Source organism: Labrus mixtus, chromosome 14 (assembly GCF_963584025.1).
Source record: "Labrus mixtus chromosome 14, fLabMix1.1, whole genome shotgun sequence".
Classification (NCBI taxonomy): domain Eukaryota; kingdom Metazoa; phylum Chordata; class Actinopteri; order Labriformes; family Labridae; genus Labrus; species Labrus mixtus.
This window is the reverse complement of record NC_083625.1, coordinates 5,282,804-5,305,339: the sequence shown is the minus strand read 5'-3', so window position 1 is coordinate 5,305,339 and position 22,536 is coordinate 5,282,804. Positions and strand designations below refer to the sequence as shown.

Below are 22,536 nucleotides of genomic sequence, written 5' to 3'. Positions count from 1 at the left end.
CACATCCTTCGAGCCGGAGTTGAACCAGCGACCTAAGGATTCCTGATTTAGAACTCTACAGTCCTCCGCTCTACCAACGGAGCTATCGAAGCGAAGAAGTAGCTACCATTCATGCGGGTGTACATCGACTTTTACAAACAAAAATGACAACAAATCATTTCCCCCATCATCCCTACCTGAAAGCAAAACTATCTCAATTTGTTTCAATTCGAAATTACAAAGGAACAGACACACAATGGTGACATAATCCCATCATTTCCCATAGAAAGATTTCAAAGCAGCTGACAGGGACATTCCTAATCCATTCACTCAAACCAGGCTTTTTGACATCAACAAAAAGCACATCCTTCGAGTCGGAGTTGAACCAGCGACCTAAGAATTTCTGATTTACATCCCTACAGTCCTCTGACGACAAATCATTTCCCCTATCACCCCTACCTGAAAGCAAAACTCTCCCAATTTGTTTTAATTCGAAATTACAAAGGAACAGACACACAATGGTGACAAAATCCCAAGATTTCCCATGGATAAATCGAACGAATTCAAAGCAGCTGACAGAGACATTCCTAATCCATTCAACCAAACCAGGCTCACAATATTTGACATCAACGAAAAGCACATCCTTCGAGCCAGAGTTGAACCAGCGACCTAAGGATTTCTGATTTACAACCCTACAGTCCTCCGCTCTACCAACTGAGCTTTCTAAGGGAACAAGCAGCTAGCATTTACAGGGGTGTACATCGACTTTTACAAACAAAAATGACAACAAATCATTTCCCCCATCACCCCTACCTGAAAGCAAAACTATCTCAATTTGTTTCAAATCGAAATTACATAGGAACAGACACACATTGGTGACAAAATCCCATAATTTCCCATGGATAAACCGAAAGAATTCAAAGCAGCTGACAGGGACATTCCTAATCCATTGAACCAAACCGGGCTCACAATATTTGACATCAACGTAAAGCACGTCTTTCAAGGCGGAGTTGAATCAGCGACCTAAGGATATCTATTTTACAAACCTACAGTCCTCCACTCTACCATCTGATCTATCGAAAGGAACATGTAGCTACTATTTACATGGGTGTACATCGACTTTTACAAACAAAAATGACAAAAAATCATTTCCCCCATCACCCCTACCTGAAAGCAAAACTATCTCAATTTGTTTCAAATCGAAATTACAAAGGAACAGACACACAATGATGACAAAATCCTATAATTTCCCATAGAAAGAATTCAAAGCAGCTAACAGGGGCATTCCTAATCCATTCAATGAAACCAGGATCACAATATTTGACATCAACGAAAAGCACATCCTTCGAGTCGGAGTTGAACCAGCGACCTAAGAATTTCTGATTTACATCCCTACAGTCCTCTGACGACAAATCATTTCCCCTATCACCCCTACCTGAAAGCAAAACTCTCCCAATTTGTTTCAATTCGAAATTACAAAGGAACAGACAAACAATGGTGACAAAAACCCATAATTTCCCATGGATACACTGAAAGATTTCAAAGCAGCTGACAGGGACATTCCTAATCCATTCACTCAAACCAGGCTTTTTGACATCAACGAAAAGCACATCCTTTGAGCCGGAGTTGAACCAGCGACCTAAGGATTTCTGATTTACAACCCTACAGTCCTCCGCTCTACCAACTGAGCTATCGAAGGGAACAAGCAGCTAGCATTTACTGGGGTGTACATCGACTTTTACAAACAAAAATGACAACAAATCATTTCCCCTATCACCCCTACCTGAAAGCAAAACTCTCTCAATTTGTTTTAATTCGAAATTACAAAGGAACAGACACAAAATGGTGACAAAATCCCATAATTTCCCATGGATAAATCGAACGAATTCAAAGCAGCTGACAGGGACATTCCTAATCCATTCAACCAAACCAGGCTCACAATATTTGACATCAACGAAAAGCACATCCTTCGAGCCGGAGTTGAACCAGCGACCTAAGGATTCCTGATTTAGAACTCTACAGTCCTCCGCTCTACCAACTGAGCTATCGAAGGGAACGTACAGGTAGCATTTACAGGGGTGTACATCGACTTTTACAAACAAAAATGACAACAAATCATTTCCCCCATCACCCCTACCTGAAAGCAAAACTATCTCAATTTGTTTCAATTCAAAATTACAAAGGAACAGACACACAATGGTGACAAAATCCCATAATTTCCCATGGATACACTGAAAGATTTCAAAGCAGCTGACAGGGACATTCCTAATCCATTCACTCAAACCAGGCTTTTTGACATCAAGGAAAAGCACATCCTTCGAGCCGGAGTTGAACCAGCGACCTAAGGATTCCTGATTTAGAACTCTACAGTCCTCCGCTCTACCAACGGAGCTATCGAAGCGAAGAAGTAGCTACCATTTATGCGGGTGTACATCGACTTTTACAAACAAAAATGACAACAAATCATTTCCCCCATCACCCCTACCTGAAAGCAAAACTATCTCAATTTGTTTCAATTCAAAATTACAAAGGAACAGACACACAATGGTGACAAAATCCCATAATTTCCCATGGATACACTGAAAGATTTCAAAGCAGCTGACAGGGACATTCCTAATCCATTCACTCAAACCAGGCTTTTTGACATCAAGGAAAAGCACATCCTTCGAGCCGGAGTTGAACCAGCGACCTAAGGATTCCTGATTTAGAACTCTACAGTCCTCCGCTCTACCAACGGAGCTATCGAAGCGAAGAAGTAGCTACCATTTATGCGGGTGTACATCGACTTTTACAAACAAAAATGACAACAAATCATTTCCCCCATCACCCCTACCTGAAAGCAAAACTATCTCAATTTGTTTCAATTCAAAATTACAAAGGAACAGACACACAATGGTGACAAAATCCCATAATTTCCCATGGATACACTGAAAGATTTCAAAGCAGCTGACAGGGACATTCCTAATCCATTCATTCAAACCAGGCTTTTTGACATCAAGGAAAAGCACATCCTTCGAGCCGGAGTTGAACCAGCGACCTAAGGATTCCTGATTTAGAACTCTACAGTCCTCCGCTCTACCAACGGAGCTATCGAAGCGAAGAAGTAGCTACCATTTATGCGGGTGTACATCGACTTTTACAAACAAAAATGACAACAAATCATTTCCCCCATCATCCCTACCTGAAAGCAAAACTATCTCAATTTGTTTCAATTCGAAATTACAAAGGAACAGACACACAATGGTGACATAATCCCATCATTTCCCATAGAAAGATTTCAAAGCAGCTGACAGGGACATTCCTAATCCATTCACTCAAACCAGGCTTTTTGACATCAACAAAAAGCACATCCTTCGAGTCGGAGTTGAACCAGCGACCTAAGAATTTCTGATTTACATCCCTACAGTCCTCTGACGACAAATCATTTCCCCTATCACCCCTACCTGAAAGCAAAACTCTCCCAATTTGTTTTAATTCGAAATTACAAAGGAACAGACACACAATGGTGACAAAATCCCATGATTTCCCATGGATAAATCGAACGAATTCAAAGCAGCTGACAGGGACATTCCTAATCCATTCAACCAAAACAGGCTCACAATATTTGACATCAACGAAAAGCACATCCTTCGAGCCGGAGTTGAACCAGCGACCTAAGGATTCCTGATTTAGAACTCTACAGTCCTCCGCTCTACCAACTGAGCTATCGAAGGGAACATACAGTTAGCATTTACAGGGGTGTACATCGACTTTTACAAACAAAAATGACAACAAATCATTTCCCCCATTAACCCTACCTGAAAGCAAAACTATCTCAATTTGTTTTAATTCGAAATTACAAAGGAACAGACACAAAATGGTGACAAAATCCCATAATTTCCCATGGATAAATCGAACGAATTCAAAGCAGCTGACAGGGACATTCCTAATCCATTCAACCAAACCAGGCTCCCTATATTTGACATCAACGAAAAGCACATCCTTCGAGCCGGAGTTGAACCAGCGACCTAAGGATTCCTGATTTAGAACACTACAGTCCTCCGCTCTACCAACTGAGCTATCGAAGGGAACGTACAGTTAGCATTTACAGGGGTGTACATCGACTTTTACAAACAAAAATGACAACAAATCATTTCCCCCATCACCCCTACCTGAAAGCAAAACTATCTCAATTTGTTTCAATTCAAAATTACAAAGGAACAGACACACAATGGTGACAAAATCCCATAATTTCCCATGGATACACTGAAAGATTTCAAAGCAGCTGACAGGGACATTCCTAATCCATTCATTCAAACCAGGCTTTTTGACATCAAGGAAAAGCACATCCTTCGAGCCGGAGTTGAACCAGCGACCTAAGGATTCCTGATTTAGAACTCTACAGTCCTCCGCTCTACCAACGGAGCTATCGAAAGCGAAGAAGTAGCTACCATTTATGCGGGTGTACATCGACTTTTACAAACAAAAATGACAACAAATCATTTCCCCCATCATCCCTACCTGAAAGCAAAACTATCTCAATTTGTTTCAATTCGAAATTACAAAGGAACAGACACACAATGGTGACATAATCCCATCATTTCCCATAGAAAGATTTCAAAGCAGCTGACAGGGACATTCCTAATCCATTCACTCAAACCAGGCTTTTTGACATCAACAAAAAGCACATCCTTCGAGTCGGAGTTGAACCAGCGACCTAAGAATTTCTGATTTACATCCCTACAGTCCTCTGACAACAAATCATTTCCCCTATCACCCCTACCTGAAAGCAAAACTCTCCCAATTTGTTTTAATTCGAAATTACAAAGGAACAGACACACAATGGTGACAAAATCCCATGATTTCCCATGGATAAATCGAACGAATTCAAAGCAGCTGACAGGGACATTCCTAATCCATTCAACCAAACCAGGCTCACAATATTTGACATCAACGAAAAGCACATCCTTCGAGCCGGAGTTGAACCAGCGACCTAAGGATTCCTGATTTAGAACTCTACAGTCCTCCGCTCTACCAACTGAGCTATCGAAGGGAACATACAGTTAGCATTTACAGGGGTGTACATCGACTTTTACAAACAAAAATGACAACAAATCATTTCCCCCATTAACCCTACCTGAAAGCAAAACTATCTCAATTTGTTTTAATTCGAAATTACAAAGGAACAGACACAAAATGGTGACAAAATCCCATAATTTCCCATGGATAAATCGAACGAATTCAAAGCAGCTGACAGGGATATTCCTAATCCATTCAACCAAACCAGGCTCCCTATATTTGACATCAACGAAAAGCACATCCTTCGAGCCGGAGTTGAACCAGCGACCTAAGGATTCCTGATTTAGAACACTACAGTCCTCCGCTCTACCAACTGAGCTATCGAAGGGAATGTACAGTTAGCATTTACAGGGGTGTACATCGACTTTTACAAACAAAAATGACAACAAATCATTTCCCCCATCACCCCTACCTGAAAGCAAAACTATCTCAATTTGTTTCAATTCAAAATTACAAAGGAACAGACACACAATGGTGACAAAATCCCATAATTTCCCATGGATACACTGAAAGATTTCAAAGCAGCTGACAGGGACATTCCTAATCCATTCATTCAAACCAGGCTTTTTGACATCAAGGAAAAGCACATCCTTCGAGCCGGAGTTGAACCAGCGACCTAAGGATTCCTGATTTAGAACTCTACAGTCCTCCGCTCTACCAACGGAGCTATCGAAGCGAAGAAGTAGCTACCATTCATGCGGGTGTACATCGACTTTTACAAACAAAAATGACAACAAATCATTTCCCCCATCATCCCTACCTGAAAGCAAAACTATCTCAATTTGTTTCAATTCGAAATTACAAAGGAACAGACACACAATGGTGACATAATCCCATCATTTCCCATAGAAAGATTTCAAAGCAGCTGACAGGGACATTCCTAATCCATTCACTCAAACCAGGCTTTTTGACATCAACAAAAAGCACATCCTTCGAGTCGGAGTTGAACCAGCGACCTAAGAATTTCTGATTTACATCCCTACAGTCCTCTGACGACAAATCATTTCCCCTATCACCCCTACCTGAAAGCAAAACTCTCCCAATTTGTTTTAATTCGAAATTACAAAGGAACAGACACACAATGGTGACAAAATCCCAAGATTTCCCATGGATAAATCGAACGAATTCAAAGCAGCTGACAGGGACATTCCTAATCCATTCAACCAAACCAGGCTCACAATATTTGACATCAACGAAAAGCACATCCTTCGAGCCGGAGTTGAACCAGCGACCTAAGGATTCCTGATTTAGAACTCTACAGTCCTCCGCTCTACCAACTGAGCTATCGAAGGGAACATACAGTTAGCATTTACAGGGGTGTACATCGACTTTTACAAACAAAAATGACAACAAATCATTTCCCCCATTAACCCTACCTGAAAGCAAAACTATCTCAATTTGTTTTAATTCGAAATTACAAAGGAACAGACACAAAATGGTGACAAAATCCCATAATTTCCCATGGATAAATCGAACGAATTCAAAGCAGCTGACAGGGACATTCCTAATCCATTCAACCAAACCAGACTCCCTATATTTGACATCAACGAAAAGCACATCCTTCGAGCCGGAGTTGAACCAGCGACCTAAGGATTCCTGATTTAGAACACTACAGTCCTCCGCTCTACCAACTGAGCTATCGAAGGGAACGGACAGTTAGCATTTACAGGGGTGTACATCGACTTTTACAAACAAAAATGACAACAAATCATTTCCCCCATCACCCCTACCTGAAAGCAAAACTATCTCAATTTGTTTCAATTCAAAATTACAAAGGAACAGACACACAATGGTGACAAAATCCCATAATTTCCCATGGATACACTGAAAGATTTCAAAGCAGCTGACAGGGACATTCCTAATCCATTCACTCAAACCAGGCTTTTTGACATCAAGGAAAAGCACATCCTTCGAGCCGGAGTTGAACCAGCGACCTAAGGATTCCTGATTTAGAACTCTACAGTCCTCCGCTCTACCAACGGAGCTATCGAAGGGAACATACAGTTAGCATTTACAGGGGTGTACATCGACTTTTGCAAACAAAAATGACAACAAATCATTTCCCCCATCACCCCTACCTGAAAGCAAAACTATCTCAATTTGTTTCAATTCGAAATTACAAAGGAACAGACACAAAATGGTGACAAAATCCCATAATTTCCAATGGATACACTGAAAGATTTCAAAGCAGCTGACGGGGACATTCCTAATCCATTCACTCAAACCAGGCTTTTTGACATCAACAAAAAGCACATCCTTTGAGTCGGAGTTGAACCAGCGACCTAAGAATTTCTGATTTACATCCCTACAGTCCTCTGACGACAAATCATTTCCCCTATCACCCCTACCTGAAAGCAAAACTCTCCCAATTTGTTTTAATTCGAAATTACAAAGGAAGAGACACACAATGGTGACAAAATCCCATGATTTCCCATGGATAAATCGAACGAATTCAAAGCAGCTGACAGGGACATTCCTAATCCATCCAACCAAACCAGGCTCACAATATTTGACATCAACGAAAAGCACATCCTTTGAGCCGGAGTTGAACCAGCGACCTAAGGATTTCTGATTTACAACCCTACAGTCCTCCGCTCTACCAACTGAGCTATCGAAGGGAACAAGCAGCTAGCATTTACTGGGGTGTACATCGACTTTTACAAACAAAAATGACAACAAATCATTTCCCCTATCACCCCTACCTGAAAGCAAAACTCTCTCAATTTGTTTTAATTCGAAATTACAAAGGAACAGACACAAAATGGTGACAAAATCCCATGATTTCCCATGGATAAATCGAACGAATTCAAAGCAGCTGACAGGGACATTCCTAATCCATTCAACCAAACCAGGCTCACAATATTTGACATCAACGAAAAGCACATCCTTCGAGCCGGAGTTGAACCAGCGACCTAAGGATTCCTGATTTAGAACTCTACAGTCCTCCGCTCTACCAACTGAGCTATCGAAGGGAACGTACAGTTAGCATTTACAGGGGTGTACATCGACTTTTACAAACAAAAATGACAACAAATCATTTCCCCCATCACCCCTACCTGAAAGCAAAACTATCTCAATTTGTTTCAATTCAAAATTACAAAGGAACAGACACACAATGGTGACAAAATCCCATAATTTCCCATGGATACACTGAAAGATTTCAAAGCAGCTGACAGGGACATTCCTAATCCATTCACTCAAACCAGGCTTTTTGACATCAAGGAAAAGCACATCCTTCGAGCCGGAGTTGAACCAGCGACCTAAGGATTCCTGATTTAGAACTCTACAGTCCTCCGCTCTACCAACGGAGCTATCGAAGCGAAGAAGTAGCTACCATTTATGCGGGTGTACATCGACTTTTACAAACAAAAATGACAACAAATCATTTCCCCCATCACCCCTACCTGAAAGCAAAACTATCTCAATTTGTTTCAATTCAAAATTACAAAGGAACAGACACACAATGGTGACAAAATCCCATAATTTCCCATGGATACACTGAAAGATTTCAAAGCAGCTGACAGGGACATTCCTAATCCATTCATTCAAACCAGGCTTTTTGACATCAAGGAAAAGCACATCCTTCGAGCCGGAGTTGAACCAGCGACCTAAGGATTCCTGATTTAGAACTCTACAGTCCTCCGCTCTACCAACGGAGCTATCGAAGCGAAGAAGTAGCTACCATTTATGCGGGTGTACATCGACTTTTACAAACAAAAATGACAACAAATCATTTCCCCCATCATCCCTACCTGAAAGCAAAACTATCTCAATTTGTTTCAATTCGAAATTACAAAGGAACAGACACACAATGGTGACATAATCCCATCATTTCCCATAGAAAGATTTCAAAGCAGCTGACAGGGACATTCCTAATCCATTCACTCAAACCAGGCTTTTTGACATCAACAAAAAGCACATCCTTCGAGTCGGAGTTGAACCAGCGACCTAAGAATTTCTGATTTACATCCCTACAGTCCTCTGACGACAAATCATTTCCCCTATCACCCCTACCTGAAAGCAAAACTCTCCCAATTTGTTTTAATTCGAAATTACAAAGGAACAGACACACAATGGTGACAAAATCCCATGATTTCCCATGGATAAATCGAACGAATTCAAAGCAGCTGACAGGGACATTCCTAATCCATTCAACCAAACCAGGCTCACAATATTTGACATCAACGAAAAGCACATCCTTCGAGCCGGAGTTGAACCAGCGACCTAAGGATTCCTGATTTAGAACACTACAGTCCTCCGCTCTACCAACTGAGCTATCGAAGGGAACGTACAGTTAGCATTTACAGGGGTGTACATCGACTTTTACAAACAAAAATGACAACAAATCATTTCCCCCATCACCCCTACCTGAAAGCAAAACTATCTCAATTTGTTTCAATTCAAAATTACAAAGGAACAGACACACAATGGTGACAAAATCCCATAATTTCCCATGGATACACTGAAAGATTTCAAAGCAGCTGACAGGGACATTCCTAATCCATTCACTCAAACCAGGCTTTTTGACATCAAGGAAAAGCACATCCTTCGAGCCGGAGTTGAACCAGCGACCTAAGGATTCCTGATTTAGAACTCTACAGTCCTCCGCTCTACCAACGGAGCTATCGAAGCGAAGAAGTAGCTACCATTTATGCGGGTGTACATCGACTTTTACAAACAAAAATGACAACAAATCATTTCCCCCATCACCCCTACCTGAAAGCAAAACTATCTCAATTTGTTTCAATTCAAAATTACAAAGGAACAGACACACAATGGTGACAAAATCCCATAATTTCCCATGGATACACTGAAAGATTTCAAAGCAGCTGACAGGGACATTCCTAATCCATTCATTCAAACCAGGCTTTTTGACATCAAGGAAAAGCACATCCTTCGAGCCGGAGTTGAACCAGCGACCTAAGGATTCCTGATTTAGAACTCTACAGTCCTCCGCTCTACCAACGGAGCTATCGAAGCGAAGAAGTAGCTACCATTTATGCGGGTGTACATCGACTTTTACAAACAAAAATGACAACAAATCATTTCCCCCATCATCCCTACCTGAAAGCAAAACTATCTCAATTTGTTTCAATTCGAAATTACAAAGGAACAGACACACAATGGTGACATAATCCCATCATTTCCCATAGAAAGATTTCAAAGCAGCTGACAGGGACATTCCTAATCCATTCACTCAAACCAGGCTTTTTGACATCAACAAAAAGCACATCCTTCGAGTCGGAGTTGAACCAGCGACCTAAGAATTTCTGATTTACATCCCTACAGTCCTCTGACGACAAATCATTTCCCCTATCACCCCTACCTGAAAGCAAAACTCTCCCAATTTGTTTTAATTCGAAATTACAAAGGAACAGACACACAATGGTGACAAAATCCCATGATTTCCCATGGATAAATCGAACGAATTCAAAGCAGCTGACAGGGACATTCCTAATCCATTCAACCAAACCAGGCTCACAATATTTGACATCAACGAAAAGCACATCCTTCGAGCCGGAGTTGAACCAGCGACCTAAGGATTCCTGATTTAGAACTCTACAGTCCTCCGCTCTACCAACTGAGCTATCGAAGGGAACATACAGTTAGCATTTACAGGGGTGTACATCGACTTTTACAAACAAAAATGACAACAAATCATTTCCCCCATTAACCCTACCTGAAAGCAAAACTATCTCAATTTGTTTTAATTCGAAATTACAAAGGAACAGACACACAATGGTGACAAAATCCCATAATTTCCCATGGATACACTGAAAGATTTCAAAGCAGCTGACAGGGACATTCCTAATCCATTCACTCAAACCAGGCTTTTTGACAGCAAGGAAAAGCACATCCTTCGAGCCGGAGTTGAACCAGCGACCTAAGGATTTCTGATTTACAACCCTACAGTCCTCCGCTCTACCAACTGAGCTATCGAAGGGAACAAGGTGCTAGCATTTACAGGGGTGTACATCGACTTTTACAAACAAAAATGACAACAAATCATTTCCCCCATTAACCCTACCTGAAAGCAAAACTATCTCAATTTGTTTTAATTCGAAATTACAAAGGAACAGACACACAATGGTGACAAAATCCCATAATTTCCCATGGATACACTGAAAGATTTCAAAGCAGCTGACAGGGACATTCCTAATCCATTCACTCAAACCAGGCTTTTTGACATCAAGGAAAAGCACATCCTTCGAGCCGGAGTTGAACCAGCGACCTAAGGATTTCTGATTTACAACCCTACAGTCCTCCGCTCTACCAACTGAGCTATCGAAGGGAACAAGGTGCTAGCATTTACAGGGGTGTACATCGACTTTTACAAACAAAAATGACAACAAATCATTTCCCCCATCACCCCTACCTGAAAGCAAAACTATCTCAATTTGTTTCAAATCGAAATTACATAGGAACAGACACACAATGGTGACAAAATCCCATAATTTCCCATACAAAGAATTCAAAGCAGCTGACAGGGACATTCCTAATCCATTCAATCAAACCAGGCTTTTTGACATCAACGAAAAGCACATCCTTCAAGCCGGAGTTGAACCAGCAACCTAAGTATTTCTGATTTACAACCCTACAGTCCTCCGCTCTACCAACTGAGCTATCGAAGGGAACAAGCAGCTAGCATTTACTGGGGTGTACATCGACTTTTACAAACAAAAATGACAACAAATCATTTCCCCTATCACCCCTACCTGAAAGCAAAACTCTCTCAATTTGTTTTAATTCGAAATTACAAAGGAACAGACACAAAATGGTGACAAAATCCCATAATTTCCCATGGATAAATCGAACGAATTCAAAGCAGCTGACAGGGACATTCCTAATCCATTCAACCAAACCAGGCTCCCTATATTTGACATCAACGAAAAGCACATCCTTCGAGCCGGAGTTGAACCAGCGACCTAAGGATTCCTGATTTAGAACACTACAGTCCTCCGCTCTACCAACTGAGCTATCGAAGGGAATGTACAGTTAGCATTTACAGGGGTGTACATCGACTTTTACAAACAAAAATGACAACAAATCATTTCCCCCATCACCCCTACCTGAAAGCAAAACTATCTCAATTTGTTTCAATTCAAAATTACAAAGGAACAGACACACAATGGTGACAAAATCCCATAATTTCCCATGGATACACTGAAAGATTTCAAAGCAGCTGACAGGGACATTCCTAATCCATTCACTCAAACCAGGCTTTTTGACATCAAGGAAAAGCACATCCTTCGAGCCGGAGTTGAACCAGCGACCTAAGGATTCCTGATTTAGAACTCTACAGTCCTCCGCTCTACCAACGGAGCTATCGAAGCGAAGAAGTGGCTACCATTTATGTGGGTGTACATCGACTTTTACAAACAAAAATGACAACAAATCATTTCCCCCATCATCCCTACCTGAAAGCAAAACTCTCTCAATTTGTTTCAATTTGAAATTACAAAGGAACAGACACACAATGGTGACATAATCCCATCATTTCCCATAGAAAGATTTCAAAGCAGCTGACAGAGACATTCCTAATCCATTCACTCAAATCAGGCTTTTTTACATCAAAGAAAAGCACATCCTTCGAGTCGGAGTTGAACCAGCAACCTAAGGATTTCTGATTTACAACCCTACAGTCCTCTGCTATACCAAATGAACTATCTAAGGGAACATTCAGCTGTCATTTACAGGTGTGTACATCGACTTTTACAAACAAAAATGACAACAAATCATTTCCCCCATCATCCCTACCTGAAAGCAAAACTATCTCAATTTGTTTCAAAGACATTTTTTTATATCACCCATCAAGTTGATACAAGACAAGCACAGTTTTGATGATGATTTTTAATCCATCCAATCAAACCAGGCTCACAATATCTGACATCAACAAAAAGCACATCTTTTGAGCTGGAGTTGAACCAGCAACTCAAGGATATCTGATTTACAAACCTACAGTCCTCCGCTCTACCATCTGATCTATCGAAAGGAACATGCAGCTACCATTTACAGGGGTGTACATCGACTTTTACAAACAAAAATGACAACAAATCATTTCCCCCATCACCCCTACCTGAAAGCAAAACCATCTCAATTTGTTTCAAATGGAAATTACAAAGGAACAGACACACAATGGTGACAAAATCCCATCATTTCCCATAGAAAGAATTCAAAGCAGCTGACAGGGACATTCCTAATCCAATCAATCAAAACAGGCTCACAATATTTGACACCAACGAACCTTCGAGTCGGAGTTGAACCAAATTACAAAGGAGCAAACCATCTGACAGGGATACCACTGTGTATTAGCACACTGATGAATTTACAGTTTGCTGTGACCTAGTATCACACCTCAACAAAATTACCTATTTACCTACTAAATACAGGTTTGATCAAGGAGCAAAGTATACAGCAACCACGGATTACAAAAAGAATCTTATACAAGACTTTGTTTTTCTTCGTCCTTTGGTTTCCGTTTTTTTGTCAGTCCATATACAATTTGGATTTTTTAAAGATCAAAGTTCTTTTTGTTCCTATTAAGTTCAGGTGTGTTGTGTTTAAGTTTGTGTTTTTGCTATACTATAGGTTTTGCTCTACCCAAGTAGTGTTTAGCATGAATGAGATTTAACGTGCTTATTTTACAGAAGTAATGTTCTTGATACTCCAGGACAATTGTTAATAAGCTGGACTCTCTTCCTGATCATGGAATGGATTTTGGCTTGCCACTGGATCACCTTGCTTCAGGAATAGTCTCAGACTCAGAAGAAACAAGGGGTAGAAAAAAAATGTACATGCAAATCGCAGGGGAAATATCTCATTACTCAGTGCAATAATTCCTTTATCACTCTATGTGACCATAGTTCTTAATCTTGATCTCTTTGAAGGTAACTTAACTCAATTTACTTTTATTAATTAAATGTGTTTTAAACATACATTGTACCTTTTCACTTGTGAATTTACAAAATTACACAAGTTTAAATTATTGCACTTCTTATGTTTAGATGGTTTACATTCTGTGAATAATGCTAGAAGTAAAACCCAAGACTCTCTTATACATGTTAATCACAAAATTGCGTTTAGCAATGTCATTTTCAAAGACTACTAGCAATGTCATTTTCAAAACTCATGTTTTCAAAGACATGAGTTTACTTATTAAACTTAGAAAACCACTTCTACATGTTAACATAAATATCTGTGATTGGTTTATAATATTCGAAAATCAAATACACGACTTAAAACAATACTGTGGTCTCAAAGTATAACAAGAGTTATGGTTAGCACGTGGCTAATCGCTAGCTTAAATGCTACTATTCAGACCTTAACTCACCAGAGATTCAATAATAAATCAAAAACAAAACATCGACGTCCCAAAGAAAAACAATGCTCTGGTCTACAGTCCAGGAATATAAGAGGTTCTACTCTGTTTAAACATAAAAACTTCAGGCAAAATGTTCACAAAAACGCCTGGTGTGTCTCCTTCAATCAGTTCAGGCGGGCTGTTTACTTTCACTTTCCTACTAGCATGAAGTAAAAATCACACGAGCTACACATTCTCATGGCGCCATCTAGCAATTAATTATACATGTCAATTTTATGGGGGTTACAAAATAATTTCCCCCATCACCCCTACCTGAAAGCAAAACTATATCAATGTGTTTCAAATCGAAATGACAAAGGAATATACCCACAATGATGACAAAAGCCCCTCATTTCCGTTAGATTAACAGAAAGAATTCAAACCATCTGACAGGGACAATTTTTTTATTCACCCATCAAGTTGAGTCATGAATTGCACGGCTTTGATGGCGATTTGTCATCCATCCACTCCAACCAAGCTCACAATATTGGTTGTCAACAAAAAGAACTGCAACTTAAGGAAGACTGTTTTACCATCCTACAGTTCAACTCTACTAACTTAGCTCGAAGAGAGCAGACAGTGTATACCAGGGAAGGGTAGCGACTATAACAAGCTATAATGCCAACTAACCAACCCCGCTTAAATCTTCCCATACACATTCATCACAAGGTGTCTTAAGCTCTTATTTAGATGGAGCATTCCAAACAATCTGACCAGGACAATATTTCTATTCTTTCAAACAAATTGAGTTATGAACTACACGTCTTTGATGACGGTTTGGCATTGATCAAATTCTCACAATATTGGACTTTTGTATTTAACTGCAGAAATGAATATATGAGTTATTTATTAATTCATACAACTTTAACTCCTTTCCTGTCAGCACATGGGTTATTGGTTAATTTGCTGCATCAAGTTTTGCTTAATTTAAATGTTTTCTTTCACAACATTAGTGCATTTATGTATATAACCCAATATATAATATGTAAACATTTATCCACTGAAACAAGGATGGATGAATGACAGCCAGTAAGAGCAGGTTAAACAAATAAAAACACAGATTATGAGAGACAGATTTAGGTTAAGACACGGCTAAAAGATATTCTTAAAATTTCACATTTTATTACAATTGTACAAAACCTGAAAGACAATTGTTCCTCCTGCAACATAGCTTCTTCACTGAAATGCAATTACGTCATCCATACAAAAATCTGTTATTTACAATTGCTCACAAAATATTTAAAAGTTTCTTCTGAATTTAATTCACAACAATATCAATATATCATACTGTCACAACACTATAAAAGTAATTTATCCGTGGTTGTTGTTTTTTTCTATTTTAGACTTTCTACATATAACATACCCAACAAACCCAGTCTTGTTCTGTAATGACTTGGAGACAAGTCAATGGACAAGTCAATGGACAAAGAAGTTCATCAGAAATAACATGTCTTAAACACACTACAGTTTTACACTTGAATCTTACTGACCCCTCATCTTCTGGAAAAACACCATGCAATTACTCAGATTTGGCTTTTCATTTATGTCGTAATTAACTTCATTGATGAAATGTCAGTGGACTGAAATGACATTATTATAAAACCATGCATGGAAAATGGTTGGGATCTTTTCTAAAACTGGGCAGACAAAGAAAGATGTTTCCAGAGTAAGAGCAGTGGGCAGTATGTCATCCTGATCTCTCATTTGCAGTAATGTGGAGACTTGAATCTGGGATTTCAGATATACTTGTATGAGGAGTGGGTAGGGGATATGGTTGGCTGGTTAAGACAACTGTTGTAGCTGGGGGAACTGGTGTAGCAAGGCGGGTTATCAAGTTCAGAAGGTGATCCAATACTGTTGCTTGATGAGTCATCCATGGAGGGGTCCTGCAAAACAGTACAACTTCAGCAAAAATACATTCCCTGCTAACGATAACACAGGCAAACATAGTTCCAATTTATTTAAATAGTATGTACGTATGTAGAGTAAAAGACTCCTATATCCCCTCATTTAAGCACTCAATGACTTTTGTCAGTCTCATTAGTTGCCTATTAGTGACAGTCATTTAGGCTGGAGAATTTGTGCGTCTATACGTAGGCGCCTTTTACACATTCACTGCACAAGTTTCTAAATCTGTTTACCTGGACTTAAGCAGTCATTATCCTGCTAGCCCCCAAGTATGAAGTCAGTTTAATGTTAAAATTAGCTGATTTTGCCCCCATCCCTTGGATCAACTCCTTAGGGATTGGGGTTTTGATAAAGAGAAGGAGTAGTTTTGAACTGAATGCTAATTAATGTATTATTGAAACACAGCTAGTATACTGTAACTAGAAAAACCTCCAGGACTGAGATCTACATGACACTTTAGCTTCCGGCAAGATCACGCCCACACTTCAATGATGCCATGGCCCAAACTGTATCGGCCATTAAAGATTCCATAGTATACTTATTTTCATCTTTCATGTTGTCAGTATATGAAAGCATTGAGTAGCTTGCATGATTTGCAGCTCAAAAAACTAACGCTTTATTTCAATAATTCTGGTGACAGTAAAAACCCTCATTTCAGCCTCTGCCTGAAACAGTTCGTTTAAGCTGCTGTGTCTTTAAGGCCCCCCTCCCCACATGCCCATTTTCTTTTGATTGGTCAACTCTCTGGAAGCCTTCTCGGGGCAGGGTTGCTATGGTAGAACAGCCAATGAAAACTGCTACACTTGCCTACGTAGACGCTAAAGCTCATGAAAGTCTCACTTTAACTTTGGGGAAGTATTGCGTGTTTAGCAGGACAAGTCATTTTGCTTTCTCTGCAGACTCATCTCGGGATTACTCCAACATATGTTTACCATAATCTAAAACTTTGTTGACATTTAATTTGGCCATCCAGAATTGTAACACTAAGGTGAATTTTAAAAGGGGGGTCAGCCTAATAGGTAATCTTTAAGTAAAACATGTTTTTTATTCAATACCAGATATCCCTGTATTAAAAGCAGAACACTAAAAAAAATGTATAATGACAGAGGCTTAAATTGCTTCCGATATTTTTATTCCACTTTAACTGAATAACAGAATGTATTTAAAAAAAACATGGTTGTGATGAGAGATACCTTTTGCTGCAGGATGTAGAGAGAAGTTACAGCATTTATTCCATTGTGCTCTGTATTTTTTGGAAGTAGGTCATCTGAAGCAAAACATAAAACATTCAGTCATTCACATTTCTCAAAAGGGATTCATTGACATTATAAGAAATTAGCTGATCACTTGGTATAATAACTTTAATCAATGTAGAAGTAAATTCAGTATGACTATACTACACCTGCATGCTTGATTGGTGAGTGATGACAGTGATCATAGAGCCTAGGGAGAGGCTTTCTTGGTGGAGGTTTTGTCCTGTTAAAGGTAATCATTGAATAGTTATAAGGTGTTTTGTTGCACCCTGGACCTGCCTGTTTTAAATTGTAATTAGGTTGTTTAGTTTTCATTTTAAAGCCTTAGCAACTCTTACTTTTTGGATGGTGTCCAACAGGCACATACTGTTACCAAGGTGATGAGAACAAAGATGCCGCCAGTGGACAGGATGATGTAGAGGGAACTTCTTCCTAGTAGAATATACAAAATTAAGAGTAATTCACTAGTAAATGAATAAATTAATTCATTTGAATCTTTTTTTGTACATTTTTTGGGTACAACTACTTTCAGCGATGTATGTTTCTGATTCGACTTCTCCTGTCCAGGCTGAATTGTCTAAATATTTTGTTATAGACTTTCATCAACATTTTCTTTGCATATATCTAAGGTGATCCAAAGCATAAATTTGACCAGCTGAGGTCAAATGGTGAATAGACTTAAGCTTGTATATCACTTTTGTCTTCTGACTACTCAACATGCTTTTACACTGCAGGTCACACCTACCCATTCACACACTGATGGCAGAGGTTGTTATGTAAAGTGACACTGCTGACAAAGCAGCGGGAGCAATTCAGGGCTAAGTGTCTTGCTCAAGGACACATGGGACATGTGACTGCAGGACCTGAGGATTGAACCCCTTACCTTCTGGTTGAGAGATAACAGACTCTACCACTGAACCACAGCTGCCACTAAAGATTCTAAATGTTCTTCTTGATGCACATGCAGTTGTTTGTAAAGACATTAAATATTGTAATGTTTGTAATCCTCTGAGTAAAAAAAACTTTACTATTCTTTGGACATTTATGAAATCTGGCACATATAGCCCGGGATGCTGTCATAGCTCAGTTGGCAGAGCAGATGTCTCATATATAGATGTTACAGTCCTCAATACACTGACTGCTGGTTCAACTCAGATGGGGCCAATTGGCGCATGATATCCCCAAGTCTCTCTCCCCATAGTTCCTCTTATCTTTCACTATCAAATAAAAGCAAAAATGGCCAAAAGAATAGTCTATTTTCATAAAGCCATGTTTCTTTTTTTAAGTTATCATCGAATTCTGCCAACTCATTTACAACCGATGAGATCTCAATCAGTTCCACCTGTCGCTTTGTATTTGTGATAATCCAAAAATGCATACCAACATGCTAAACTAAGACAGTAAATATAATCATTGTACCCTTCTAGCATTAGCACATTAGCATTGTTCTTCTGGGCATGTGCAATCTGATTGACCACAAAGCTACAATGAAATCACACTTATAGAGATTTTGACTTTCAGATATCTTTCAATGCTTAATAGAATCTGAAAATATAAATATAATATTAAATTGATTAAGTGAAATATATTGTCTCGTGCTTAAAGCTATTATCTTCCTTGTGTCGAGGTTCTTCATGGATAGGCTTTTTGTGTTTCCCTTCTGCAAAGAAGCAAAGAATTACAGTATCACTTACTATAGACAGTAAGCCGTAGAGGCAGGCTGGTCATATTGCCAACAGGATTCTCCACTGCGCAGCTATAAATGTCATCGTCTGCCATCAACACCCGTGTGATGGTCAAGAGCTTCTGATCAGGTGATAACAGGAATCTCGTCACATTGGAGAGTGGCTTTCCCCCTTTGAACCACCTGTATGTCGTCCTGGTTCCATTGTCATGGGAGCAGTTGAGGATGACGTTTTGGCTGAGCTCCAGGACTGAAGAACTCTCCATGTGGATGTAGGGCCTAGATATAGCCTCTGAGTATAGGAGACAGTCGACAGAATTATTTTAGCATATATATGCTATTCTTCCACCAAGTCAACTATAGTTCCACAATTTCACTGAAACTAGACTGTTGGTAAGCAGATTGCTTGGTCAGAACTAATTGTTGTGTAACGAGTAATAATCTGAGAAGTTTCCCATTCTGACAAAATGTTTTTGATCTATAACAATATATTTCCACATTCACAAAGTAACTTATCATGTAGTCATTAGACATGTTTTGTTGTTACAAAAATACTATTATCATGTTACAATGTGAAATGTTTCAAGATATAACAAGAAAGTTCAGCTTCTGGTGGAGACTACCTACCTGTGATATATTTACCTGCAATGTTGAATGGCATTAGCATGCAAAAACATCTTGCTATCGCGTCAAAGTATCCAATTAAAGGGTGAAAAACAACTGGTAAAACCAGTATACACCATTGTATAACATGATACTGATGTGTTTTCCTTTTTTTGCATGGCAGCAATATGCTTCTGTACACTATATGTGGTGAGACATTATGTTATTAAAACTTCACAGTTTTAGTTGGACTTGCATCTTAGTCATACAGAGAAGCATGTTGTCATTGAAATTGGTTCACACAAAAGATGCATCGATGTGATAGTACCTTTTAATTCATTTTAAGATCAAACAATAACACTTGTAGTCCTACCATCCACAGAGAGAGTGATGCTGCCCTCTCCTGTAAAGGTATCGTCTGTGATGGAGATCTCCACATCATATGTTCCGTCATCAAAGAGTCGGAGGTTGTGGAGGAGCAGAGTCCCGTTCTCAAACACCAGGATGCGGTCACGATACTCAGGCCTCAGGGTCCCGATGATGTCCGTTCCAATGGACTGGACAACAGTGACAGATTTTTCTCTTCTGAGTTGCCACTTGATGACCGGCAGGTCGAGACTGAAACTGTTGTAGCGGACGGATAGTAGGGCCTCCCCTCCTACTGTTCCTCTAATGAGAGTGTTGGGGATGGTCATATTTACTGCCAGCACCCCACCTGCAGAATTGATAAAAGAGTTGAAGAAGAAAAACTGGGGAATTCAAAAGTCTGCAGTATTAGTGTTTGTGTATTTAGAGCCACCTCTATTTGATCCTCATTTTACTATAAGCTGATCCACCAGCCCAACTTTCACATTTTGCACGTGACTCAAAAAGAAAACACCACTTCCTGCAAAAAGTCCTCACTTCTGTGCATGGCATTTTTTTGTGTTTTGTGAAAATGCATGATAGTCATGTGAAGGCCAGTGTATAGACAGCACGCCCCATCACTGGTTTATACATGAGCCAGTTTGCATGGTACATTCAAATAACCATGGTTACAGCTGTCAGTCCTTCGGATGGGCCAGCATGAGCCAACAAAAGCTGGGATTGTTTGTTCAAATTTCCTTCTTGGCAGTTCATGAAAAGAGCACTGGGGGCAATCCAGATGCCATGCTTGCTTTGCAGAAACAGAACAGCTCAGTGACTCTGCTGCTATCCGCAACCGGAGCAGGACAATGATGAGACACAGCTGAAATAACTAAACATCTGACAACACTGATTCTGGTACAGGCTGTAGGCACAATTACTGTATTACTCACAAAGGGCGTCCACAAGACTGTAAAAGCACCCACACAGTCCAACACCCCAACAACAAATACCTCCTTTGTGATGTAATGTCCAGTCAGAGCTTTGCCAGTTTAACCCTGCATAATTGGTGGTAATATTGAACATTTTAATATAATATGCATAGAACTACAAAACACAGACGGTATTATGAAAACCTGGAACTTTTTTTTTGAAATTTATATGAAGTATGCATCTTTAAATCAAAATCATATTTGCATTGTTGTTCCCATTTTCTTCCGACCCTTTGTATGCATTTTCAAAGTCCAGACACAGATCTACTGTAGATTATATTCTATAAAAAATTATCTTTTTTCATCACAGAGGTTGCTGCATGAGTTTTTTTTCTTCCTAAAGGGTTTTCCCAAAATCTATTTTTTTTAAATCTGAGATTTAAAAAATATTCTTCAAAAATACTGGACCAAACAAAAACAAAAAAATCAAGCAAAAATAACTTGTTTATTTGCCGTTATTTGCATATAAAAACTATCAACTAAACTTTTACAAAGCCATTCAGGGGCATGGCATAAACAAGCAGTGAAACATCAGACCACTGTTTGGAAAAACAATGCAATCTATTTATACGAGAAAATGTCAAAGTAGAGGGTTTTACATACCTGAATTGAAGAAAATGACAAAAATAAGCAAAATAATCTTGGAAAATAGTTTGGCTTTTAAAGGAGCCTCCGTCTCTGCCTTCATCTTGGGTCTCAAGCTTTGTTTTCCTCCCAGACAACCAGCATGATTTGCAACTGGGCAGGACGGAGAACACAGTCAGTCATTCAGACTCAGCTGGGACTGAGTACATGTTGTTCTCGAAAGCCAATATAGCAGGACAAAAGTGTGTGTGTCTAGATGTCCCTTTTGTACATGTAGAGTTATCTTTATGGTAATTTTGCAACAATTATTATATAAGTGTGACAAGTTATTAATCAATAAGTTTAAAAATGAGTTGTCATTGTGTCTTAAAGGGAAATCTGCAGCCAGGATATATATATATATATATATGTATATAAAACACACAAAAATAATATAACACAAGTGGAAGATTTTAATTTATAGTTAAGTATGAATCATTCAAAAAGTATTCCAAGACATTTCAATTAAATAAAATGAATCACGGAGAAAGAGTTAATGTCCAGATTTGTATTCTTGCGTGAATCACGAGTTAACAATTTTAAGTGGACAACCCCAAAACTATTAAAATAAAAGTTACACCACTTGACCATATCAATGGAGGGATTTGGTTGAGGAGCTAAAGTGCTGTTTTAAAGTCATAGGCTGTGTCCGAAATCACTCACTCATTCCCTACTCACTATATAGTGAGTTTAATGCAGTGGACTATATAGTGCACTCACTGAGCAAAA

The 22,536-nt window shown here is 39.3% G+C and overlaps 1 protein-coding gene and 28 non-coding genes across 29 annotated transcripts; all 29 read right to left on the bottom strand.

Annotated features, from left to right (window-relative positions):
* Positions 1–4: 4 nt before the first annotated feature.
* On the bottom strand, positions 5–92 carry trnay-gua (transfer RNA tyrosine (anticodon GUA)). The gene is given in 2 exon segments: positions 5–40; positions 56–92. It is a non-coding gene; the product is annotated as a tRNA-Tyr (tRNA).
* Positions 93–1,590: 1,498 nt separating this feature from the next.
* Positions 1,591–1,678, bottom strand: trnay-gua (transfer RNA tyrosine (anticodon GUA)). Its single transcript is given in 2 exon segments — positions 1,591–1,626; positions 1,642–1,678. It is a non-coding gene; the product is annotated as a tRNA-Tyr (tRNA).
* Positions 1,679–1,944: 266 nt separating this feature from the next.
* Positions 1,945–2,032, bottom strand: trnay-gua (transfer RNA tyrosine (anticodon GUA)). The gene is given in 2 exon segments: positions 1,945–1,980; positions 1,996–2,032. It is a non-coding gene; the product is annotated as a tRNA-Tyr (tRNA).
* A 260-nt stretch (positions 2,033–2,292) lies between these two features.
* On the bottom strand, positions 2,293–2,380 carry trnay-gua (transfer RNA tyrosine (anticodon GUA)). Its single transcript is given in 2 exon segments — positions 2,293–2,328; positions 2,344–2,380. It is a non-coding gene; the product is annotated as a tRNA-Tyr (tRNA).
* Positions 2,381–2,640: 260 nt separating this feature from the next.
* trnay-gua (transfer RNA tyrosine (anticodon GUA)) lies at positions 2,641–2,728 on the bottom strand. Its single transcript is given in 2 exon segments — positions 2,641–2,676; positions 2,692–2,728. It is a non-coding gene; the product is annotated as a tRNA-Tyr (tRNA).
* A 260-nt stretch (positions 2,729–2,988) lies between these two features.
* trnay-gua (transfer RNA tyrosine (anticodon GUA)) lies at positions 2,989–3,076 on the bottom strand. The gene is given in 2 exon segments: positions 2,989–3,024; positions 3,040–3,076. It is a non-coding gene; the product is annotated as a tRNA-Tyr (tRNA).
* Positions 3,077–3,604: 528 nt separating this feature from the next.
* Positions 3,605–3,692, bottom strand: trnay-gua (transfer RNA tyrosine (anticodon GUA)). Its single transcript is given in 2 exon segments — positions 3,605–3,640; positions 3,656–3,692. It is a non-coding gene; the product is annotated as a tRNA-Tyr (tRNA).
* Positions 3,693–3,958: 266 nt separating this feature from the next.
* Positions 3,959–4,046, bottom strand: trnay-gua (transfer RNA tyrosine (anticodon GUA)). Its single transcript is given in 2 exon segments — positions 3,959–3,994; positions 4,010–4,046. It is a non-coding gene; the product is annotated as a tRNA-Tyr (tRNA).
* Positions 4,047–4,306: 260 nt separating this feature from the next.
* On the bottom strand, positions 4,307–4,394 carry trnay-gua (transfer RNA tyrosine (anticodon GUA)). Its single transcript is given in 2 exon segments — positions 4,307–4,342; positions 4,358–4,394. It is a non-coding gene; the product is annotated as a tRNA-Tyr (tRNA).
* A 529-nt stretch (positions 4,395–4,923) lies between these two features.
* Positions 4,924–5,011, bottom strand: trnay-gua (transfer RNA tyrosine (anticodon GUA)). Its single transcript is given in 2 exon segments — positions 4,924–4,959; positions 4,975–5,011. It is a non-coding gene; the product is annotated as a tRNA-Tyr (tRNA).
* Positions 5,012–5,277: 266 nt separating this feature from the next.
* On the bottom strand, positions 5,278–5,365 carry trnay-gua (transfer RNA tyrosine (anticodon GUA)). The gene is given in 2 exon segments: positions 5,278–5,313; positions 5,329–5,365. It is a non-coding gene; the product is annotated as a tRNA-Tyr (tRNA).
* Positions 5,366–5,625: 260 nt separating this feature from the next.
* trnay-gua (transfer RNA tyrosine (anticodon GUA)) lies at positions 5,626–5,713 on the bottom strand. Its single transcript is given in 2 exon segments — positions 5,626–5,661; positions 5,677–5,713. It is a non-coding gene; the product is annotated as a tRNA-Tyr (tRNA).
* A 528-nt stretch (positions 5,714–6,241) lies between these two features.
* On the bottom strand, positions 6,242–6,329 carry trnay-gua (transfer RNA tyrosine (anticodon GUA)). Its single transcript is given in 2 exon segments — positions 6,242–6,277; positions 6,293–6,329. It is a non-coding gene; the product is annotated as a tRNA-Tyr (tRNA).
* A 266-nt stretch (positions 6,330–6,595) lies between these two features.
* Positions 6,596–6,683, bottom strand: trnay-gua (transfer RNA tyrosine (anticodon GUA)). Its single transcript is given in 2 exon segments — positions 6,596–6,631; positions 6,647–6,683. It is a non-coding gene; the product is annotated as a tRNA-Tyr (tRNA).
* Positions 6,684–6,943: 260 nt separating this feature from the next.
* Positions 6,944–7,031, bottom strand: trnay-gua (transfer RNA tyrosine (anticodon GUA)). The gene is given in 2 exon segments: positions 6,944–6,979; positions 6,995–7,031. It is a non-coding gene; the product is annotated as a tRNA-Tyr (tRNA).
* A 536-nt stretch (positions 7,032–7,567) lies between these two features.
* On the bottom strand, positions 7,568–7,655 carry trnay-gua (transfer RNA tyrosine (anticodon GUA)). Its single transcript is given in 2 exon segments — positions 7,568–7,603; positions 7,619–7,655. It is a non-coding gene; the product is annotated as a tRNA-Tyr (tRNA).
* A 266-nt stretch (positions 7,656–7,921) lies between these two features.
* On the bottom strand, positions 7,922–8,009 carry trnay-gua (transfer RNA tyrosine (anticodon GUA)). Its single transcript is given in 2 exon segments — positions 7,922–7,957; positions 7,973–8,009. It is a non-coding gene; the product is annotated as a tRNA-Tyr (tRNA).
* A 260-nt stretch (positions 8,010–8,269) lies between these two features.
* On the bottom strand, positions 8,270–8,357 carry trnay-gua (transfer RNA tyrosine (anticodon GUA)). The gene is given in 2 exon segments: positions 8,270–8,305; positions 8,321–8,357. It is a non-coding gene; the product is annotated as a tRNA-Tyr (tRNA).
* Positions 8,358–8,617: 260 nt separating this feature from the next.
* Positions 8,618–8,705, bottom strand: trnay-gua (transfer RNA tyrosine (anticodon GUA)). The gene is given in 2 exon segments: positions 8,618–8,653; positions 8,669–8,705. It is a non-coding gene; the product is annotated as a tRNA-Tyr (tRNA).
* Positions 8,706–9,233: 528 nt separating this feature from the next.
* trnay-gua (transfer RNA tyrosine (anticodon GUA)) lies at positions 9,234–9,321 on the bottom strand. The gene is given in 2 exon segments: positions 9,234–9,269; positions 9,285–9,321. It is a non-coding gene; the product is annotated as a tRNA-Tyr (tRNA).
* A 260-nt stretch (positions 9,322–9,581) lies between these two features.
* Positions 9,582–9,669, bottom strand: trnay-gua (transfer RNA tyrosine (anticodon GUA)). Its single transcript is given in 2 exon segments — positions 9,582–9,617; positions 9,633–9,669. It is a non-coding gene; the product is annotated as a tRNA-Tyr (tRNA).
* A 260-nt stretch (positions 9,670–9,929) lies between these two features.
* trnay-gua (transfer RNA tyrosine (anticodon GUA)) lies at positions 9,930–10,017 on the bottom strand. Its single transcript is given in 2 exon segments — positions 9,930–9,965; positions 9,981–10,017. It is a non-coding gene; the product is annotated as a tRNA-Tyr (tRNA).
* A 528-nt stretch (positions 10,018–10,545) lies between these two features.
* On the bottom strand, positions 10,546–10,633 carry trnay-gua (transfer RNA tyrosine (anticodon GUA)). The gene is given in 2 exon segments: positions 10,546–10,581; positions 10,597–10,633. It is a non-coding gene; the product is annotated as a tRNA-Tyr (tRNA).
* Positions 10,634–10,893: 260 nt separating this feature from the next.
* trnay-gua (transfer RNA tyrosine (anticodon GUA)) lies at positions 10,894–10,981 on the bottom strand. Its single transcript is given in 2 exon segments — positions 10,894–10,929; positions 10,945–10,981. It is a non-coding gene; the product is annotated as a tRNA-Tyr (tRNA).
* Positions 10,982–11,241: 260 nt separating this feature from the next.
* trnay-gua (transfer RNA tyrosine (anticodon GUA)) lies at positions 11,242–11,329 on the bottom strand. Its single transcript is given in 2 exon segments — positions 11,242–11,277; positions 11,293–11,329. It is a non-coding gene; the product is annotated as a tRNA-Tyr (tRNA).
* Positions 11,330–11,581: 252 nt separating this feature from the next.
* On the bottom strand, positions 11,582–11,669 carry trnay-gua (transfer RNA tyrosine (anticodon GUA)). The gene is given in 2 exon segments: positions 11,582–11,617; positions 11,633–11,669. It is a non-coding gene; the product is annotated as a tRNA-Tyr (tRNA).
* A 266-nt stretch (positions 11,670–11,935) lies between these two features.
* trnay-gua (transfer RNA tyrosine (anticodon GUA)) lies at positions 11,936–12,023 on the bottom strand. Its single transcript is given in 2 exon segments — positions 11,936–11,971; positions 11,987–12,023. It is a non-coding gene; the product is annotated as a tRNA-Tyr (tRNA).
* Positions 12,024–12,283: 260 nt separating this feature from the next.
* On the bottom strand, positions 12,284–12,371 carry trnay-gua (transfer RNA tyrosine (anticodon GUA)). Its single transcript is given in 2 exon segments — positions 12,284–12,319; positions 12,335–12,371. It is a non-coding gene; the product is annotated as a tRNA-Tyr (tRNA).
* Positions 12,372–15,498: 3,127 nt separating this feature from the next.
* Positions 15,499–21,949, bottom strand: LOC132988827 (hepatic and glial cell adhesion molecule-like). Its single transcript, XM_061056435.1, has 7 exons — positions 21,787–21,949; positions 20,220–20,561; positions 19,254–19,535; positions 17,898–17,991; positions 17,709–17,782; positions 17,500–17,573; positions 15,499–16,284 (listed from the first exon to the last, which is right to left on the bottom strand). Exons 1-7 carry the CDS (start codon positions 21,869–21,871, stop codon positions 16,135–16,137), a joined length of 1,101 nt encoding a protein of 366 aa, XP_060912418.1. The 5' UTR covers positions 21,872–21,949; the 3' UTR covers positions 15,499–16,134.
* Positions 21,950–22,536: the final 587 nt, after the last annotated feature.

What these genes read in the sequence shown, in the direction of transcription:
- LOC132988827 (XM_061056435.1), bottom strand. Translation starts at nt 21,871, where the DNA reads ATGAAGGCAGAGACGGAGGCTCCTTTAAAAGCCAAACTATTTTCCAAG. An exon ending in CATCACTCTCTCTGTGGATG is followed by an intron (nt 19,536 to 20,219) that starts GTAGGACTACAA and finishes TCCTATACTCAG; the next exon opens with AGGCTATATCTAGGCCCTAC. An exon ending in TCTACGGCTTACTGTCTATA is followed by an intron (nt 17,992 to 19,253) that starts GTAAGTGATACT and finishes ATATTCTACTAG; the next exon opens with GAAGAAGTTCCCTCTACATC.